This window comes from Meles meles, chromosome 7 (genome assembly GCF_922984935.1).
Source record: "Meles meles chromosome 7, mMelMel3.1 paternal haplotype, whole genome shotgun sequence".
NCBI lineage: Eukaryota > Metazoa > Chordata > Mammalia > Carnivora > Mustelidae > Meles > Meles meles.
The window spans coordinates 54,545,854-54,568,301 of NC_060072.1; the positions used below are offsets into that span (position 1 = coordinate 54,545,854).

Below are 22,448 nucleotides of genomic sequence, written 5' to 3' on the forward strand. Positions count from 1 at the left end.
TTGGTTGGTTTTTTCATTTTTATTTATTTCTTTCCATTTCAGGTGTAGAATTTAGCGAATAATCCCTTACATAAAACACCTAGTGGTCACCATGGCAAGTGCACTCCTTAATACCCATCACCTATATAAGCCTTCCACAGTCCCTCTCCCCTCCAATACCCCTCAGATGGGTTGTTTCTCTTTTTTTCCCCCGTGTTCAATCATTTTCTTTCTTAAATCTCACATACAAGTGAAATCATATGGTATTTGTCTTTCTCTTACTGACCTTTATCACTTACCATAATACTCTCTAGCTCTATACAAGTCATTGCAAAGTCAACATTTCACTCTTTTTGGATGGCTGGGTAATATTCCGTGGTAGATATGTAACCCCTTCTCTTTATGCATTCTTAAGTTGATGAACAGTTGGGCTCTTTCTGTTATTTTCTTATTGTAGATAATGCTGCTATAAACATTGGGTGTATGTACCTATTCAAATCTGTATTTTTTTGTATCCTTTGGGTAAATATCAATTAGTGCAATGGCTGGAGTACAGGGTAGTTCTATTTTTAACTTTTTGAGGAACCTCCATACTGTATTTCAGAGTGGCCCAACAGTTTCCATTCCCACCAACATTGTGGGAGGGCTCCCCTTCTCTGCTTCCTCTCTAGTACCTGTTGTTTCCTGTGTTGTTGATTTTAACTATCCTGACAGGTGTGAGGTCATGTTTCAGTGTACTTTTGATTTGTATTTCCTTGATGATGGATGATGTTCAGCATCTTTTCACGTGTCTGTTAGTCATCGGGAAATCATCTTTGGAAAAATGTCTCTTCATGTCTTTTACCCATTTTTTACATGGATTATTTGTTTTCTGGGTGTTGAGTTTTATAAATTCTTTACATATTTTGGATGTTATTGCTTTAACAGAGATGTCATTTGCAAATATCTTCTCCCATTTCATAGACTGTGTCTTAATTTTATTGGTTGCTTCCTTTGCCCTGCAAAGGCCTTTTGTCTACAGCTTTTTAATACAACTTGAAGTAAGTAATTGGGATGCCTCCAGCTTTGCTTTTTCTTTTCAGGGTTTTTTGACTATTGGATGTCTTTTGGGAACCAGACAAATTTTAGGATTGTTTGTTCTAACTCTATGAAAAAAGTTGTTGGTATCTTGATGAAGATTGCATTAAATATGGAGATTTCTTTGGGTACTACAGACATTTTAATAAAGTTTGTTCTTCCAGTCCATGAGGATGGAATCTTTTTACATTTCTTTGTGTCTTCCTCAATTTCTTTCATTAGTATTTTATAGTTTTCTGAGTGTGGACTTTTCACCTTTTTAATTAGTTTTATTTATTTATTGGTAATAAATAATTTATCAATCAATAAATAAATAATTTATAATTTATGTTTAATTTTAATTTTATAAATTTATTTTAATTTTATAAATTTAATTTCAATTTTATAAATTATTATAATTTATAAAAAATAAATTATCTATTTATTTATTTATTGGTAACTCATGATTTTGGTGCAGTTAAAAATGGGATTGATTCCTTTATTTCCTTTTTTGCCCTTTCATTACTGGAGTATGGAAATGGAACAGATTTCTGTCCATTGATTTTATACTCTGTGACTCTACTGAATTACTGCATCAGTTCTAGCAATTTTTTTTTTTTTGCAGTCTTTTGGGTTTACTCTATACAGTATCATGTCATCTGCAAATAGCGAAAGTTTGACCTCTTCTCTGCTGATGTGGATGCCTTTTATTTCTTTGTGTTGCCTGATGCTGAGGCTAGGACCACCAGTTCCGTGTTAAATAACAATGGTGACAGTGGTCATCCCTGTTACTGAATGTGGAAGAAAAGCTCTCAGTTTATCCCCATTAAGGATGATATTAGCTATGCATGTTTCATTTGTGGTCTGTATTACTTTGAAGTATGTTCTCCTTATCCCTCTTTTATTAAAGGACCTTTAATCATGAGTAGTCGTTGTATATTGTCAAATGCTTTTTCTACGTCTATTGAAATGATCAAATTTTTCTTAACCTGTGTTTTTTGATGTAGTGTATGACATTGTTTGCTTTGTGAATATTGAACCACCCTTGTAACCAAAAATTAAATCCCACTCGATTCTTTTAATTACTGTTGGATGTGATTTGAAGTATGTTCTCTCTATCCCTCTATTATTGAGGGACTTTTAATCAGGAGTGGTTGTTGTACACTGTCAAATGCTTTTTCTACATGTACTGAAATGATCACATTTTTCTTAACCTATTTTTAAACGTAGTGTATGATATTGTTTGCTTTGTGAATATTGAACCACTCTTGTAGTCAAAAATCAAATCCCACTTAATTCTTTTGATTATTGTTGGATTTGATTTGTTAGTTTTTCTTGAGAATATTTGCATCCATGTTCATCCTGCATATTGGCTTATCATCCTCTTTAATAGTAGAGTCTTTGTCTGGTTCTGTTATTAAGGTAATGCTGGCCTCACAGAGTGAATTTTAAAGTTTTACTCATATTTCTTCCTTTTTTTTTCCTGGAATTTTTTGAGTAGTTGTTGGAAAATGTTTAATTTACCAGCATTCTGGAAGACTATTAATGAAATCAAATTCTTGGGTGGCAGTGTTTTTTACCTGAGATGAATATTCTATTATCTCCTAAATTTCATTAATTTGAATGAAGTTATAGGCATATAAAGTGTTGTTATTCTCTCATTGCTTTAATTTTTTTTACTGATTCAGAAGTATGACTACAATGTGCTCACATATGATCTAGTTTTTTTTTTTAATTTGGTTTTGCTGAGCTTCTTGAATTTAACTTGATGTTTTTCAACATATTTGAAATAGCTTCAACCATTATTTCTTCAAATAATCTGCTAATTGTCTCCCTCTCCTTGTAAGATCCTAATTATACATGTCCTAACTTTTGGTATTATCACATTGATTTCCCTTATAAAAATTGCTCTTCATCACCTCTCAGATTGCACTATTATTCTTATTGATCTTGAGGCAGGTCCTCTCTGCCTCTAGGACAGGATTGCTTCTTTAATTCCCCAGATTCAGGAAGCTCTTGGCTACAATTTGGTCAAATATATCTTCTAGTCCTCTCTCTGTCTCCCCCCTTCAGGGACCCCAATAATTCTGACATTGGAATGTTTCGTGGTGTTGGAGTCCATTATCAAAGGAATGAGACTGAGACAAATTTAAAGTTATGCAAAGCTTTATTCTATGCTAAGCATTACAAGTCAGACTGACCAGCCAGAGCCACCTCCAAAGAGAGCGGACGACTTCCAATCTTACAGGCTCAAGAATTGACTGACCGGTCAGGGCCGCCTCTAAAGAAAGCGATGACTCCCAATTTTACAGGCTCAAGAATCAACTGACCAGTAAGGGCCACCTCTAAAGAGAGCAACCCCTCCCAGCCTTACAGACTAATTTTTATAGAGCAAAGGCCATGTGGTTAAGCCTGGCCACAAATAGGTGGCCAATGGGATTGTAATATACACAGAAAGTTGCATAGTCATGTTAGGCCACAAGCAGGCAGCCAATTGAATTACAATTTACCCTATAGTAGCTGTTTGAACTAGCCTATTACTCTGGTCAGAATTGGCACCCAAGTTTGGTGCCCAAAAGGTGCGGTTTACATTCTTTGTTGGTTAGGGATATAGCATGTCTGCTTTTTACTGATTGGATGTCTCCACCTCGCCTGACTTGTCCTTGTATTCTGGACTCTGTTATTAGGAACTAGCCGACCATATTTTACTGTTTTCTTGGACTTGTTTCTTAACAAGTTCCTCTGGGGGGGAGGGTCAATTTAAGTTCACTGCACAGACAAAAAAAATGTCTGTTTAGCTGAGATGGAGTCGCTCGGGCTAAGTAGGCCCTTACACATGGTACCATTTATTTCTCTAATTCTGTTTTCATGGATTTTAAGCTCTTTGTTCCAGGACTCCTTCTGTTCCTTCCTTTCTATCAGTTTGTCTTCAAGATCACAAATTCCTTCTTCTGCCTCATTTACCCTAACTGTTAAAGTATCTAGATTAGATTGTATCTCATTGATATCATTTTTAAGTTCTGCCAATCTGCTCTCACTTCTGCCCTTAATGAATCTATGTTGCCATTAACAGTTTTCTCCAGCCTGACTATTGTCTTCATATCTACTACCCTGAAGTCTATTTCTGACCTCTTGCTTGGATCCATATCCATTAGATCTGTGGAAGAGGCCATTGTCTCTGGATTTTTTCTTTGTTGGGAGTTCCTCCTCATCGTCATTCTGTTGAGTTGTGGTTGAGGGGATGTACAGCCAAAAATATCAACCACTATCCAGGCAAGGAGCACCCTGGGAATGGTTGGAGCAAACAGATGTCACCACCAAAATGAATGAAAAAGAAAAAAAAAATTCCAGCCAAAATGAGCCCTAGAGCAAAATGTATATAGTACAAAAACAAAAACAAGCAAACAAATAAAAAGACAAATAAATACATAACAAGGGGGCTGATGGGAAGGTGGTTATAATCCCTCAGTGTGGGCGAGGAATGCCCATTTCTGTTCTTCCTGGGTGTATTTTGTAATCTTTATTAGAGGACTCAACTTCCCAGACATACAGAGAAATTAAAACTGGTGTGTATATAAAGGTACTGTTGAATAGGGAAAAAAGGACTACATTGAAGCCTATATATATATATATATATATATATATATATATGAAGAAAAAGAAAAAGTATACATATGAAATGTTCAAGTTAAAATGTTACTATGGAGTATGTTGTATTAATTAAACATCTAGTTGAAACAGTAAGTAGGTTAGAAAAAAACAAAACAACAACAGTAAAGAGGAGGAATGATGAGAAAGAATTAAAAGAGAGAGAGAGAAATGTTGTATGTCAGAAATATACAGGCTGTGAGGCAATATCAGGAGTTATATATACTGTTTTCCCCTGGTGTTGGTGTTTTTATAGTTTTATGGGGACTCTGTGATTGTTGTCCTCTTGTTCTTTCAGCTTGTCTTCTGGAGGAGGGGTCTACTGGGTTGTTTTTCAGTTAATCCAGTTGGGTGGAGTTGACCTGGCCCCTATCATGGGAGTGGGCTTTATGGAAACTGGTTTTCAGACTTTTGTTCTTGGAGGCTTTTCTTCTCTGGTGGCTTTTTGTGCCATTTCGGAGGGTCAGAGCAAAGTAAACTGTCCACACCCAGACCTCTGCCTCAGGGAGAAATCACCCTCTGTTCTTCTCTGAATCATCCAAACATAGACACCCCTCTGCAAACCCCATTGAATACTGCAGCCTCCCACAGGTGATGTGCATTCTCAGTGGTCGCCTGAGACCCCCACTTGTTTCTGTACCCCGTGCCACAGGAACCATGAGTGATACAGGTTTGAGCGAACATGTCCCTAGTGGCTGCTGCTCGCAGAACTGTGGTCTCCAGACAAAGTTGAGTCCTCTCAGCTGCAGTGGCAGCAGTGGTGGCAGAGGCGACTATGGTGGCAGCAGTAGCTGCCAAGCCCCAGGGACTGCTGACTCAAATCCCTGCTGGGTCTTCTCAGGCACAGGTGGGCAGTGGTTGTGGCCCGTCCATGTGTCCACACCTATGGAGACCTGATCCCTGCAATTGTCCCTTAAGCCCCTTTGTTCTTTATGAACACTGTTATCAGTCTCTTCCTGTCTTGCAGCCACCCATCTCCAAGTTATGCTGATCCCCGAGCACAAGGCACTTTTGAAATAGGGTATTGATTTCCAATGGCTGGTTTCTTTTGGCTCTCTCCCCCTTCTGTTTGTCCTGCAACATCTGTCTGTGCAAACCCAACTCCATCTTTTGTACCTCTCCCCGGATTATCAATAGCTCCCATAGAGACCTAGATGTGTATAATCTTACATCTCAGATTGATTTCATGAGTGTCCAGAGTGGCTTGATAGATTTCTAGCTAAATTTAGGAGACTGGTTGAATTGGAGTCCCCCACTCTTCCACCATCTTAGTGGGACCTTCAGTTACAGACCATTCTAGTAAGTGATGCTGATAATAGGCACGGCCATGCACTTGTGTATACAGGGGTAATAGAGGAAATCTGTGTACCTTCTTCTTAATTTGTTGTGAACCTAAAATTGCTCTAAAAATTATATCTGAAAATATTCTGAGATAATAACTGTATGCTTTTTGGGGCACCTGGGTGGTTCAGTGGGTTAAACCTTCTGCCTTCAGCTCAGGTCATCATCCCAGGGTCCCAGGATCAAGCCCCATATCGGGCTCTCTGTTCAGCAGGAAGCCTGCTTCCATTCCTCTCTCTCTCTGCCTGCCTCTCTGCCTACTTGTGTTCTCTGTCTGTCAAGTAAATAAATAAAATCTTTAAAAAAATTGTATGACTTTTGAAGAAATGAGAAATACATTCTTTACAGATGGTGAGATAGCTTTATAGATGGTGAGATAGCTACCAAAATTAGGTAACTAAAATATCCAGGGCTTACAAACATATATTTTTTTATCCAAGCAGGAGTCAAAAAATGTTTTGTTTGAGTCAGAGTTGAAAAAGGGACAATTCTTGTCACTCTCTGAAGAAACTGATGACCTGAAATACAGAGAATGATATCTCATTACTCTTAAAAATATGAATCACAATATTGTGAAAATAAATAGTTGATTTAGACTAATACCTGTACATCTAAATCTGAATATTTTCCATATCATTTTTATGGGAACATTTTCACAATAGTGTTATATAATTGTTCACATATTGCATTTATTCTTTGTAAGATTAATCCTCTTGAGGCATAAAACAAGTTGTCAAGAAACTTACACTTTAGGAAAGGAGGTGGGGACTTTTGGCCACACAGATGAATTAATACTGATGTTCTGGGAATCTCTGCTAATCCATGAAGAATTAATGAAGAGGCTGAACAAATACTATGAGAAAACAAGTTTTCTTTTAGAAGTCAAACTTTACAATAACACACATAGTTAATTCTTTCTGACTTTATAGACTCTTTCAAATTTTCAAGTAATGTTACACACAGGACATGTTATAAAAATATCTTATTAGAGGGGCACCTGGGTGGCTCAGTGGGTTGAAGCCTCTGCCTTCAGCTCAGGTCATGATCCCAGGGTCCTGGGATCAAGTCCTACATCCGGCTCTCTGCTCAGCAGGGAGCCTATCTCCCTATCTCTCTCTGCCTGCCTCTCTGCCTACTTGTTATCTCTATCTGTCAAATTAAAAAAATATATATTTTTTAAAAATCTTAGAAATAAATGAAGAGTACAAACTGAGAAAGGCAACAATTTCAGAGTTCTGATAATTGATCAAAGGCTAATAATATTTCATGAAATATCTATTATTGAAAATCTCTTAGAGATTCAAGTAAAAAGAAGTGCATCTGTAGTCTTCTTACCCAGCATTGCTCCCTTGCCTCCCAGCCTGCCCACCATAGGTCAGTGATCCAGAAGCTTGTAGTTCCACAATTTGGAGAAGCTGTAGAAAATAATTGTACTGGTGCCACAGGTGAGACTCAATCAGCAGTGGGGAAGGGACTGAAAAAGCCCATTGACTTTTCAGCTCAGAGTGATGCTTTTGCTTGTTAATGAATGAGGAAAACCCATACGTGTGTCAGAAGATGACAGCCCTGCTGGCTAGGAACCAGGAAGCTGGGAGGAGTTGTTTTTCATTGGAATTGGGGCTGTGACCCAAGAGACTCTAGGTCTTGATCAGCGTGTCTTTCTTGCTGACCCTGCTCTGGTCTCAGGAACCATGACTGCACATGCTGCTTCTCCAGACTCTGGCTGCAGACTTCCCGAGACTTTGGTCTTCATCAGTTGGGTCCCAAATGACCCAAAGCTCAAGGGCAGGATGAGAGAAGTCTTGTGGCCTGGTCTGGCCCAAGGGGACTGGCTACATGGTCAGTAGGAAGGTTTCTCCTGCACTTTTTCTCAGGTATCAATAAAATTATTTCCACTCCAGAAAAAAAAAAAGTTGGATGTTGCAGTTTTTCTGTTAAGCACTGTGGCTCCCATAAATATAATAGGAAAATGCTATTATTGAAGGAACAACAGAAGAGTTGACATGAGCTCTCTGTACACTCTTGGCTGATGGAGAAATAATTATGCATACATGGAGAGGAGATCAAGATGAGCCAGTAGAAAGTAAAAGCAGAAGGAGACTTGAGAACTGATATTCCAGTTGTGAGCACTTCTTTCTCACACTCATATGTGTGCACACACACAATCACACACACACACATATCTCATGGCAGAGCATGGAAGTCCTATTCCCCTGCACACTTTGAACACAGTCTTTAAGAAAACTTGGAGGTAACATCTAAGCTACAAAGTCACCAGGACAATCCCTAAGAATGCAGGCTAAAAAATAAGGATTTGGTAACACTGAACAAAAATATTAGCAGGCAGATTTGAGGGAAGAACATCCTGCAATAAAATTTGTCCAACTTATAGAAAATACAAATCTAAGAATATGAAATAGACTACATGATGGCTAAATTATATTATCAAAACTATCTACCTAAAATTTTTTAAAAAATGAAAAGAAACTGGCAAATCTCTTCCATACTAGGGGAAAGCTTAAGTCAATATAAACTTCTACTGAGATAAGAATGTTATGTTTATTAGAAAAAAAGCAATTTATAGTATTATTTATAAATATATGGAAATTACAAAGAAACAGTTCAGATAATTAAATGAACATATGATGGCAACAATATAGGATGTAAGCAATATCAATAGAGAAGTAAAAGTATATGAATAAATCACAGAGAAATTCTTGGTTTATCATCATATACCTACATGAAAATTCACTAAATTGGCTCTCCAGAAAATTTGGTATACATTAGAAAAAATTGATAACATTGAGGAGGTAGCAATGGATTTACTCATCTCACAGAAAGAGAGCAAAAAAAAACAAAAATTAACACAGTCAGAAACCTTCAACATAGTACCAGGAAAACCAGCATAAGCCGGTTTTCTTATGCTGGAAAATACAATCTAAGAAGGAAAAGAGAAGCCAGGGGGAGAAGCAGTGCAGGAAAATAATCATAAATCACAAAGAATGAGTAACTTCTTAAATATCATTTTAAAAATATTATGGACCCCAGAGGCTCAGAAAATTAATAATAGAACTATATCTATAACTCAAAACATAATGAAATGACTGAGGAACACATGCCAACACAGAAAAGAAATACTCCTAAGAGAACAGGGTGGAGCATGAGGTGACTGAATTTGTGTGAAAACCATGGAATGGGTGATACATCTTCCATCTCCAGCAGCCTGTGACCACGTTATCTACCATAGAATCCCCACAGGCCATGGACACAAGATAGATTGGAGGGTGTCACACCAGTAATACAAAAGTATAAGAAGCCCCAGGCCATAAGTCCTCCATGGAAACAATATCTTAAAAATACATCCTGGGACTCATGGGTGGCTTAGTTGGATAAGCTTCTGCTTTTGCTGAGGTCATGATCCCAGGGTCCTGGGATCGAGTCCAGCATAGGGCTCCTTGCTCAGCAGGAGGCCTGTTTCTCCCTGTGCTAGCCACTCTCTCCTGCTTGTACTCTCTCTCTCTGACCAATAAATAAATAAATCTTAAAAAAACAGAAATAAAAATATGCCCAAACGCAAACCAATGTATATTCAGTCTAATCATTTTGATCGGGGTGCCAAGACGTTCAATAGGGAAGGAACAGTACCTTTCACAAAAGGTGTTGGGAAATTGACTTTCACAAATGGTTGGGAAACTGACAATTTCTTTGCGAAAGAATGAAATCCAATGCTTACATTTACACCATATACTAATGTTAATTCAAAATGAACCAAAGACCTAAACATAAGAAACAATAAACTATGAAATTCCTTGAGGAGAACATGGGGGGATGTAGAAAGTGTTGCAGCTCCAATATTGCTTTGAGGACTCTGAGGTCTACATGCTATATCAGACATCAAAAAAATCCTCTCAGCAAGACTTTCTTCTCATGGATAAGACAGGAGAGAGTGGGATGATATTTTTAATGCAATCAAAGGGAAAAACAACTGTCAACCAATACCTTACTCAGCAAAGCTGTCATTCAGAAATGAAGACGAGATAAAGACTTTCCCAGCATCCCAGGGGATGGTGTGTCAAAGTTTCAACTCTTTCCCAGATGGCAGTCAGAGGAAAGTGGCGTGACTCTAGTGGTGGTTGGTTAAAGCCACATTTCAGAAGAAATCTGAACCACTAGACCTCTCCTACAGAAATGCTAAAGGTAATTCTTCAAGCTGAAAAAAAGGAGACAAAAATAAGTAACATAGAAACACATATAAATATAAAATTGCTGGTAGAGACCAAAAGGAAAAGATCCTTCATATGATTTCTTGGATAAGTCACCAAAAGACAGGGAAGAGAAATTAAATAGAAAAGTGGGACTGCATTAAATTATGAGCATGTACACAGCAAAGGAAAGAACAAAAAAGTTGAAGAAAAGTTTGGAAGAATGATGTACAGAACAGGAGAAATATTGTAAACCATCTATCAGATAATGGATCAATATCCAAATCTATAAATAGCTCCACCAATGCAATAAAAACAAAGGAAATAATCCAATTCCAAAAATAGGAACACGACCTGAGTAACATTTTTATGAAGACCGAAAAATGGCCAATAGGTACAAGAAAGATACCCCAAATCACTAATATCAGTGAAATGCATATCAAAACCATAATTAATTATCACCTCACACCTGTTAAAATTGTTTTTCCAAAAACTTAAGACAATATTGGTGAAGATCTGAAGAAAAGGAAATCCTCTGAAGGAAATATAAATTGGTATTCCCACAATTTTTTCCAAGCACTTAAAATAAAAATACCATATTATGCATTTTTTCAAGCAATTACAAATAAAAATACCATATTATGTACTAATGTTACACCTACATATATATTAAAAACTCAAATCAGTATCTCAAAGGTTACTGTACACCATGCTCATAGCAACATTATTATCAATAACCAAATTATTGAAGGAACCTAGGTATCTGCCAACAGATAAAGAGTTAAAGAAGGAGTGATATATATATATATATATATATATATATATACACACACACAAATAGGTACATATATACACAATGAAATATTATTCAGTCATGAGAAAGAAGGAACTCTTGCCATTTGTGACAAATGGATGTACCTTGAAGGCATTATGTACGTGACAAAAATCAGACAGAAATAGACAAATACTGTATGGCCTTGCTTAAATGGAGAATCTAAACCATTGAACTTGAAAAAGCAATGAGTATAATATTGTTTACCAGGGACGGCAAGGCAAGGGAATTGATGAGATGTTTAAGAGAACAAAGTTACAGGTAGTACATAATAAGCACTGGAATCTAATGTATAACATAGTGAGTATAGTCATCATTAATGTATTATAAACTTCAAACTTGGTAAGACTAAATCTTTGCTCTTCTCAACATCCACAAAAATGTGAAGTATGTGATGTGAGAGAGGTGTTATCTAACATTACCATAGTAATTAATGAGTAATACATCGGAGTAGCAAATGAGCACATTGCACACCTTTAATTTACACACTATGTCAATTATATCTCAGTAAAAACAAATAAAAGATGTAATTGTAATGCCCAGCTTCTACAAAGAACTAACTTAAGAATATAGCTAAGAGATCAAAGGGGAATTAAAATAGGATACTAAAATATGTTTAATATAAAAGATGTCAGATAAGGTGAAAGAAGAAAACAACATAAACATAGAATGAATAGAAAAATGGGAGACCCAAATCCAACTATCCCAATAATGACGTTCATGTTAATTCAGTAAATATTCCAATCGAGATATCCAATCGAGAGATAAAAATTGTCATCCTGAATAAGAAAGAAAAAAAGAAAAAATTCAGATCCATCATTATGCTTTCCATAACACACACACTTTAGATTCGAAGGCACAAAGACATGAAAGTAAAACGATAGCAAAAGATCCACCCCACAAACAGTAACCCTGTAAGTGAGGACAAATGGCTACAAAAATATCAGACAAAGTAGCTGTTAAAACAAGAAATATTGGGGCACCTGGGTGGCTCAGTGGGTTAAAGCCTCTTCACTTGGCTCAGGTCATGATCCCAGAGTCCTGGGATCGAGCCCTGCATTGGGCTCTCTGCTCAGCAGGGAGACTGCTTCCTCCCTCTCTCTCTCTGCCTGCCTCTCTGCCTACTTGTGATCTCTCCCTGTCAAATAAATGAATAAAATATTTTAAAAAATAAAACAAGAAATATTATTAGAACTTAAAAAGAAACACTTCGACATAGTAAGCCTGTCAATATGAAAAGATAAAATAATTACAAATATGTATTATTCACCTAACAATAGAACCCTCAAACACATGAAATAGAAACTGACAGATTTGGGAAGATAAATAAACAATTCAATGAACACAGCTGGAGATTTAAAAGCTCTTCCATTAGTAAATGAGAGACCCTCCAGTCACAAAATCAGGAGCCCCATGGAAGACTGTCAGAGCTCTAGGAATCAGCTTGACAAAATTGACATATATAGAAATTATTCTTCTAGGTCATAAATAAGGATCAAACATCGACAGGATGGAAATTTTCCAAAGTAGAGTCTCTGAAGACAAATCAATTTTTGTCTAAAGGAATAAATTAGAAGCAACAACAGAAAGAAATTTGGGGAATTTCCAAACATGTGGAAAAGTGACACACTTCTGAAATATTTATAGTTCAAAAATGAAATCTGTGAAAATACCTTGTACTGGGTGACACAAAACTGAGAATATATCAAAAGTTTTAAGGTGGAACAAAAGTAGTGTTTAGAGATAATTCATAGCTCTATCACTTATAACCAAAAGGAAGAATGTTATAAAATTGATGATCTGAGTAGTTTCCCTCTCAAGACACTGTACAGAGAAGAACCTATTAAAGTTAGAGAAGAAAGAAGTGATAAACATATACTAGACTGAAAGTTGACTGTGAAGTACAAATATTAGAGTAACTCATGGCAGCCTAAGTGGATCAATACCCAAATATCCAAGATCATTAGCAATAGCATGGATGAATTCTCTGTAGTAGAACCAGATAATGGAGCAACAAGGAGTTTGGATGATTTACAACTTTAAGCAACTATATGGATGAAACACACAAGTTTAGCTTCCCCTGAAAATGCCAAAAATAAAATATACACACTGTATCTTTCTACTTATGTAAATGTTTGAAAATGGAGGTGAAAACATTTAAGAGGAATTTTGCAGTGCTGGTAATATTCATTTTCTCCTTCATATGATGGTGACACTTGAAAATTTGGCCAGCTGTTGGCATGTATTGCTTGTGCAACCATCTGTATGTACATTATACCACAGTAAAATTAACATAAGAGAATACCATGAAAATATGTAAATATGTTTAAATCTAGACATAAAATTGAAAACATCCTGCCAAATACAACTTGTGAAAACCAAAACAAAATGAAATAAAAATATCAGAATTGTCTTAACCTCTAATATAATTTAATCTATAATCCAGAAGTCTTTCATACTCAGTTATAGAATATCTAGATGCTTATGAATAAAGAAAGATGAAATATTAATTAAAAACCAAAAAGACAATCTTACAAGGTAGAAAAAAGGGTCTAATAAAATATGTGTTGTGTGCATTTTCTTGGAATACTAAGAAAAGGAAATTACATGTCAGTGACAATCTAAACTAGTTCTGATAATATACAAAAATAATGGACTATGATGTAAGTAGATTTATTGAAGCAATACCAAGTTAGATTTACATTTGAAATTTCATTAACTTAATCTGCACTTGATCTTAGCCAAAAGGCCAAGAACCGATTCATTAACTTAATTCATCACCTTAGCAGGGTAAAGAAGGCCAAATGATGTGATTTCTCTGATGCAGAAGTTAAAACTAATTTTCATTCTTAACTTAAAAAAATCATTTAGACAATAGGAATAAAAAAGGAAACAGCCATGCAAAGACCTAGAATAGATATGATAACTCTGAAAAAGAACTAATATAAACCTACTGTTTATAAAAGGACATTTTTTTAAAGTATGGATTGACAAAAATATATACAAGATTAAAGAAACTGAAGAGAAGTGCAAAGTTTATACCCACACATATATGGAATGCAGATTTCAGCAATGGTTCTAAGTCATTCTGTGGAGAAAGTATGGTGTTACAATAAATGTTGTGGAAACAATTAGTATCTAATGAAATTAATAATATATACCTTATACCATATAAAAAAGGTTAAACGATGATCATCTTTAAGTGCTAATGATAAAATTTCAAGAAGATGTATTAGGAAAAACATCTGACCTCAAGTTGGGCAGTGATTTCTTAGAGAGAAACAAAACATGATCCAAAAAAGAACAAACTGATGAAGTGTAGTTCCTTAAGATAATGTCTGCGCTTTGAAGTAAGGGAAAGACAAGTCATAGACTGAGAGAAAATATTTACAAATAATACATCTAATGAAGTAGTTGCTGCAAAGGTACAGAAAGAATTCTCAAAATACAGTAACAAAAATATTTTAAGATACTTCACCAAAAAAGCATATATCGATGGCAAATAAATACAGAGAAAGTTGCTCAACACTATTAGATTTAGGAACATTCACATTAGAACCACTACATATCAGAATTCCTATTCCAGCAAGAAGGAGAGGATATGCTACTGTTCCCTACTTCCTCCACCAAATACAGCTAAAATACCTGGATATGATACACAAAACAAAGTAACATTCAAACAGATAATGAAAAAGTTGACAGAACTGTGCCCTCTAACTCCAAGTAATGATATGGTGGTGAGTGCCCTGGAATTTCTCTTTGCCTCACATATCCCAGAATGGTGAGCAAACCACAGACAACAAAGTGCACAGACAAAAGGCCCCCAAATGTTTTTTTGGGGCAAATGTTTTTTCTATTATGTAATAGAAAAAAGAAATGCTAGAAAATAGCATAGAATAGAAAATAGAAATAGAAATTTCTATTTAATCTATAATAGAAAAAAGGCATGCTAGAAAGACCCAAACAAACAAACAAAAAATGTAGACACTAAGTGTGTTATTTCAAGCAACCATTGACTATCCAAGGGACACATCACTCAGGAATGCAGGGGAAATCAAGACATTGAGAGATAAAGGAAAACTAAGAAGTGTCACTACCACACCCACTCTGAAAGAACTGCTCAAGGGAGTTATCCAAACAGAAATTAAATGGTAACAAAAGGAATCATGCGAGGATCATCAGGAAGAAAGGGAAAACAAAAGAAAGTATCAAACTATCATTAAGTCTAAGGGACATTGTTTCAACTCTAGTGTCTACATTGTTTGATATTTGAATGAAAATCATCAGTTGAAGCAAAGTGATACCATTCATGTAATTCTCAACGTAAGTAGAGAAACATTTAAAACAAAGTAGAAATGAGACACAGTAAAGGGACATCAAGGAAGGGAAGGCTCTACATTTTACTCAAAGTACTGTGGGTTGTGGCAGAATGTGAAGACTGCTACATGTGTTTATATTTATCTATATAAAGATATATACTATCTATATTATTTATATGAAGCACATTAGAACATATGTAGACATATATATGACTATATATGTATAGTTATTTATGAAGAAAAGATCGACTTTGCTTTACATTATGCTCCATCAGTTAGGTTCATGATGTAGAAAACTATAACCTTCACATTTATCTCACTGCATCACAAATACAACATCACCAAAAGTAAATTCCAATTGCATCAGAAACCCTAATTAAAGTGAAAAATTAATAAAGAAAGAAAAAAGATAGAGGCAATATAGAAAATTATGTTTATGAATTTTGACTAACTTCTGAAAAAGTTTCAAAATAATCACTAACACGCAAATGATATATGGGACCATGGTAATACTAAAATTCTGATCATTAAAGGACTCCAACAGGGGGGTAAAAATGCAATATACAGCTATTTCCATTTTGTAAACTCAAAAAAGAGCTCATATTTAAAACACGATAAGGACTTCTGAGAAGACAAAAGAAAACACCATCTAGGAGAAATGAACAAGGGACATACCAAGTCCTTCTCACCGAAGGGAAAATCCTAATAACTCACACCCCAGGAAAATGATACTGTTATATAACCACCAGAACCTTTTGTTATAATTTTCCTCAGACCTCTGAATTTTGGATCAAGGGACTATTTTGTAAAATGTATTTACATGATACATTAGATAAATGTAGGGAAAATGAAACATTGAAAGACACACATATCTATGACTGGGCAATTTCACACTAATGCTTCGAAGAAAATGTATAATAGTCATATATAAATACAATTATAATGTTGCATTTATGCATTGTTATTTTTACAAATCCATCATTCACATTTCATAAATATACTATATAGTATGTAGTTATGTATAATAGTTATAAATACAAAACATGGAAAACACATAGAAAAAGCCTTTCTTAAAATTATTATTCATAATACCCACATACAAAAAGGAAGCAAATTTCTGAGAATTGATTTTTAAATGTCCTATTCATATAAGACAGCAGCAGTGAAAATTCACAAATTATAGACAAATGCAGTAATATAGACAGATTACAAATATCATATGAGAGCAAAAGGAGACACACATAATAATGCATACTGCATGATTCCATCGATATAAATTCCAAAAATAAGCAAAGATATTTCACAGTATTAAAACTGGCAGGGTTAATAGGGGCTCTAAACTTCTCACTCATGATCTGATTTGTAATTATATTCCGACTATTTTGTGATGAATATGCACAATCATGTAGTTTTCTTTTTTTTAAAGATTTCTTTATTTATTTGACAGAGAGAGAGAAAGAGAAAGATCAAAAGTAGGCAGAGAGGCAGGGAGAGAGGAGGGAGAAGCAGTCTCCACACCCAGCAGAGAGCCCAAAGCAGGACTCAATCCCAGGACCCTGAGATCATGACCAGAGCCTAAGGCAGAGGCTTAACCCACTGAGCCACCCAGGTGCCCCAATCATATAGTCTTCATGATGGGTGGTAAAAAACATAGTAAGGTTATTTCAGGCAAAAGAGCATTTATAGAAGTATGGCTTTCTAAGAAAAGCAAGAACTAGAAATTATTAAATATACATTAAGGGTATAAAAATAGCAAAATATCATAGAATCAAACTATGGAATAGTAAAAGACTTTAAAATAAATAAACAAGAAATATGTATGACTATATGGATGAGATCTACAAATGTAATATTAAATGATAAGTTTTTAATAAGCTGGAAACATTTGAAACCTCACCATTTCCTCTTCATCCTCTATGGAGAGCAGGGTAGAGTTCTTAGAAGCACAGGACAACTGACTCTCATTCCATGGTTTTCTTACAGTGCTAATGTAGTAGCAAGTTTTGGAATATGTAATCCACTCTTTTGGACAATGACAAAATGGATCAGCTAAAAAAAGATTATGAAATAGTATCCAAAAGGCTTTGAATATTAAACTTGCAAGATTGCAACTTTCATATGTTTGTGTATACAACACATCACTTTACCCTCACAAGTGGGCAAAAATAAAACACATGCCCACTCCCAGAAGATCAGGCTTTCATTCCTTACTTATGTGTCAGTATAAAACAAACAAAAATGTCCATCTTTACATGTACTTCGAGTCCCTGAACAAAACAACTTATTTGGAATTGTATAATGGTTTATATTATATCATGTTAAAGCAGGAGGAAATTTGAGGCCATTGATAACAATGGGTGTAGTAACTTTATTTTATTTTAAGATCTATTTATTTATTTGAGAGAGAGAGAGAGTGAGAGAGAGCATGAACTGGAGGGCAGAGGGAGAGGGAGAGAGAATCTCAGACAGTCTGCACTGAGCGTGGAGCCAACATGGGGCTCAGTCCCAGGACCCTGACTTCATAACCAGAGCCAAAACCCAGAGTCAGAAGCTTCACTCACTGAGTCATCCAAGTACCTCATGTATGCTGATTTTAATGAGTATTTCCTCATACTGTTGCGTAAGAAGTAATACTCTCTGATACTCATCAATTATGAAAATTTACTATGAAAATTTCTAATTCATTTTCCCCAAAACCATCTATTATCATACTTGTCTAGCTTAAGATACAGATAAAATATAGGCTATCCTAATATCAGAGTTTTGGAAATGACTTTCTACCTTTCTGGGTCGTTATTTCCACAGACGCCTTGTTCTGCATTGGTCCTGCAGTAACTAGAAAAATTAAAATAATGCTCATAAAACTTAATATTAAACTAAATAAATCATTATGATTTGAGTTTCTTAGTTTGAAGTTTGGCATATTATTTAGAATGAGAAATCTCTGTAATAAAATTGATTTTACCCATAAAAATTAATAAAATAGTGAACATGTGGGGGAAGACAATTCAAAAGTTTAAAGAATCAAAACTCACAGTGTTTTGCAGTATTTGGTTTAACCAGTCTCAAGAACTAACTTGTATATCTCCATAAACTCTCTCCCATAACTTGTATTTGTATACAAATTTACAAGTATACAAGTATACAAGTATACAAGTGTATACTTGTATTTGTATTGTATGAAATCTGAATATATGTGTAATGCTCTCTATATAGAGTTATTCTGTTATTTCTACTTTTGACATTCCACACTTAGAGCATGCATGCATTAAAATGAGGTAATACAATTCCATAATATTGTGCAACATTCTGAGCACCAATGATCATTAATGTGAAAAATTCCCTTGTCGTCATTGAAAACACTTACTTACAATGAATAACAGCTATTGTGACCACAGTGGACATCAAGACAAGGCAGATGATTCCCAGAATGTCAGCAATGAGCTTCCCTGGACATGAAGGTAAATAATTGGGAAAAAAAATGAAAATGCTGAGAAAACACAGCTGGAAAATAATCATTTAGGAAATTTATGTACAAGAAAGCCAACAATAGAGTGCCTAGGTGGCTCAGTGGGTTAAAGCCTCTGCCTTCAGCTCGGATCATGGTCCCAGGGTCCTGGGATCAAGCCCCACAACGGGCTCTCCACTCAGCAGGAAGCCTGCTTCCTCCTATCTCTCTGCCTGCCTCTCTGCCTACTTGTGATCTCTGTCTGTCAAATAAATAAATCATTAAAAGAAAGAAAGAAAGAAAGAAAGAAAGAAAGAAAGAAAGAAAGAAAGAAAGAAAGAAAGAAAGAAAGAAAGAAAGAAAGCCAACAATGCACAGGGAGTCACATATAAAAATTTGGACCCCAACTTGCATCTATCATTGGATTCTTCTCTCAGAATATGCCATTATATTTGCAGTAAATATATTACCTCTTTGAGATTGAGTAAAGACCACGAATTACCACACATGAACAAGATCCATCCTCAGATTCAATTACAATACCATATTCCAGCCCCAAGCTCTGATCCACACAAATGAAAAATATGGGAGATCATTCCCTACTCATTCCCTGCACCCCTGCTCCCCAAGTGCACATTCTAGAACTGTTATACTATGTCTGTATTAAGTGTTTTACCTTTCCACTGGTAGTTCTTGCCATTCCCTTGAAGATCCCGAGAAGCATCTTGAAGAGTTAATTCTGCATACGTTATTTCCTGCTCACTTCCCGAAATGCCACTTTTAGTGCCCTTAGCTTTCACTTGCTGTCTTCTTGAACCCTTAACCTGACTGAGTTCTGCATAGGTAACTTCTTGGTTATTCATCTCTGCAGCTGTGTGGTGTCAGGCACAGGGCTGAATGGGACTGTACTGAAGGACTTGATGAACAGTGGGTGGGACAGTCACAGTGGGTGGAGTGTGTGGTGAGTGGTAGTATTCATTTGCTGTTGAACAATGTAAAACCTGGTACTAATTTCCATGGAGCTTTAAAGAAGTGCTTCATGATGAAATAAGTGTTTTTTATAATGATATTCTCTGTTTGACACAATAGTATTGGTTGGAAACATGTAAACCAACAAATGAGTGAAGAACAAAAAGAATTCAGGAATAATATTGTCCTCATTAATGTAAGGCCAGATTCCACAGAACAGGTCAACACTATCGGAATAATTGGGTTAATATTTAAATGCTGCATAAGAATGGAAATGCTGCACCATTTTTTTTTTGACAAGTTTTTTTTTTAAAGATTTTTATTTGTTTATTTGTCAGAGAGAGAGAGTGCGAGAGCGAGCACAGGCAGACAGAGTCTTAGGCAGAGACAGAGAGAGAAGCAGGCTCCCCGCCGAGGCTCCCCCGGATCCCAGGACGCTGGGATCATGACCTGAGCCGAAGGCAGCCGCTCAACCAACTGAGCCACCCAGGCGTCCCATTTTTTGACAAGTTTTAAATGCATTATTGGTTAAGAAAATTGAGTCCCCCAGATTAGGGAATACTAGTTTTGGTACATATAGAAATTTCCTGAAGTAAATTACTTTTATTTAAGACTCAGGTTTCTTTACTAAAATGTCATGTAGTGCTATCAAGTGGTCTTTTACCTTGAGTAATTGTGGCGTTCAAAGAAATCGTTAAGTTTTAAAAGAAATCTTTTACGTGTTGAAAATGTTACATGACACAATAAATTTATCCAAACCCTGAACAATAATGAAATCAAAAACACCAAAAACTATTTTTAAAGTACTTACTTAATGCCAGAAATTGACAACTGATTTAATAGTAAAGGTGTGAAACCATAAAATGATAAATAAAAGGGTAGTTCATTTATGGAAGAACACTGTTGGTACAAACTTCCAGAAAAACCTAAGAATGTCAAAGGCAGTATGGAAACTAGTTGTATAAGGAATTCTAATAAGTGAAATAAATGTAATTTCATAATTCAGTCAATGAGCTCAAAGTCAGCGAAATATAGAATTACTCCTGGGTCTCAAATTTACAAACTATGACCTTTAAGAAGTTACTTCCTATCTAACTACTTAGTTTATAATCTAATCTAAACTGGGAATTAAAATATATAAAATATAACACATTTATTCCATCCAGCTTTGCTAAGCTCTCAACAGTATCTTAGTTATCTTAAGTAAATAGTCACAGTATCATTGCTGATTCATATCCTTTAGAATGTAACATAATCCATTAGACAGGCATCTCTTTCACTATTAAATATCTATTTTTGCTGAGTTTTGGTCAATTTTTTAAAAAGTTTTTTGATTATTTCATACCTAAGTTTAAATTAGCATGTTCCAGAAGATACCTCATTTGCTTTCCATGAACAATCAAACTGCTTTCATTTAGCAAAACAAGTATGTGAGGAATTAAGTTTGACTTTTATGACTGAAGGCTTCATCTTAAATTATTTTCTTTCAAATATTTATGTAATTCTAGTTAGTTGACATATAGTGTGATATTCGATTCGGGAGTAGACCTTAGTGATTCATCATTTACGTATAACCCCTAATGCTCATCACTACAAATACCCTCCTTAATACCCATCTCCTGTTTAGCCCATCCCCTGCCTATGTGCCTTTCAGCAACCTTCAATTTGTTCTCTATAGTTAAAAATGTGTTATTGTTTCCCTCCCTCTCTTTTTTCCCCTTCACCTATGTTCATCTGTTTTAAGAATCTATTTTCAAAGACTAGTCTAAAGATCAAGTAGTATATGTAATTTTATCTATATTGATGACAAATCCAAAAACTGTCCCTTATCATGATGCTGCTTATGGTATTTCACATGAAATTATACTGATCTGCAAACACAATTATGTGCGTGTATATGTACCTAATTACTTCTCCACCGGCAAGAATTTGAATACATTAAGAAGTTTTCCAGTGTTTTTCATATTGATTCTTGTCTGTTACCCTGAATTATTGGAATAAATATACCAATGTTCTCAGTCATTTGATAGCATATTAACTGTACCTCATGTGCATCCCATCCGCCATCTGTATCTCCCACTAAGTGCAGTGGCTAGGAGAGAGACAGCAGAGGAGTGACACATACCTTCTGTTGGCCAGAGAGTCAGGCTCTTCCAGGGGAGAGAGCAGGTTACTCTTGTAAACAGACAGTATCTGTGGTCTTCAAAGACTGCCGGCCCTGCGAGAGAGCTCAGAGATAGGTAATAGTGGAAAAAGTAGATTTCTCATCAATGTGTCACTTAAAATTTGAACAGGAAATCCTTACACTTGGGCTGTTTTGAAGACACTTTATCTCATCATACACCTCCAGAATGTCCGAGACTTTCAGCTTGCAGTGTTTCAGTTAATTGCGACATGACTCTGAGAAATGTTAATGTTCCACAAGATACTGGGGTCAAAAGCTTGACCACCCATGCTGTTAACTTGTTTTTTTCTTGGTCACAAATACTGAGACCTGAAAATTCAGGTCTTTGAAGAGTATCTTAGATGTGTCAGTTCAATTTTTACACAGGTTGCTAAATCTTGGCATAACATGCTTCTTTCCCTTATACTCTCCTGATGTCATTTCTATTATAATGGGAAATATCTGTACACATCACCACATTAACAACAGG

At 35.6% G+C, this 22,448-nt stretch overlaps 1 protein-coding gene and 1 pseudogene across 2 annotated transcripts in view; both read right to left on the minus strand.

Annotated features, from left to right (window-relative positions):
• The window catches only part of LOC123946834 (NKG2-A/NKG2-B type II integral membrane protein-like), a 38,407-nt gene extending 18,670 nt beyond the window's left edge, over positions 1-19,737 (minus strand). The window contains exons 1-6 of one of the 2 annotated variants that reach the window (XM_046012636.1): positions 19,502-19,737; positions 18,749-18,826; positions 18,159-18,212; positions 17,275-17,426; positions 6,771-6,877; positions 6,244-6,542 (exon numbers count right to left, since the gene is read on the minus strand). In XM_046012636.1, coding sequence (XP_045868592.1) covers positions 6,422-6,542; positions 6,771-6,877; positions 17,275-17,426; positions 18,159-18,212; positions 18,749-18,826; positions 19,502-19,688 — 699 coding nt within the window. In that variant the 5' untranslated portion in view covers positions 19,689-19,737 and the 3' untranslated portion in view covers positions 6,244-6,421. Of the gene's footprint in view, positions 1-6,243; positions 6,543-6,770; positions 6,878-17,274; positions 17,427-18,158; positions 18,213-18,748; positions 18,827-19,501 lie in introns of those variants that run through there. The other variant, XM_046012637.1, reaches the window with a different exon arrangement.
• The window catches only part of LOC123946835, a 122,819-nt pseudogene that overhangs the window by 20,632 nt on the left and 79,739 nt on the right, over positions 1-22,448 (minus strand).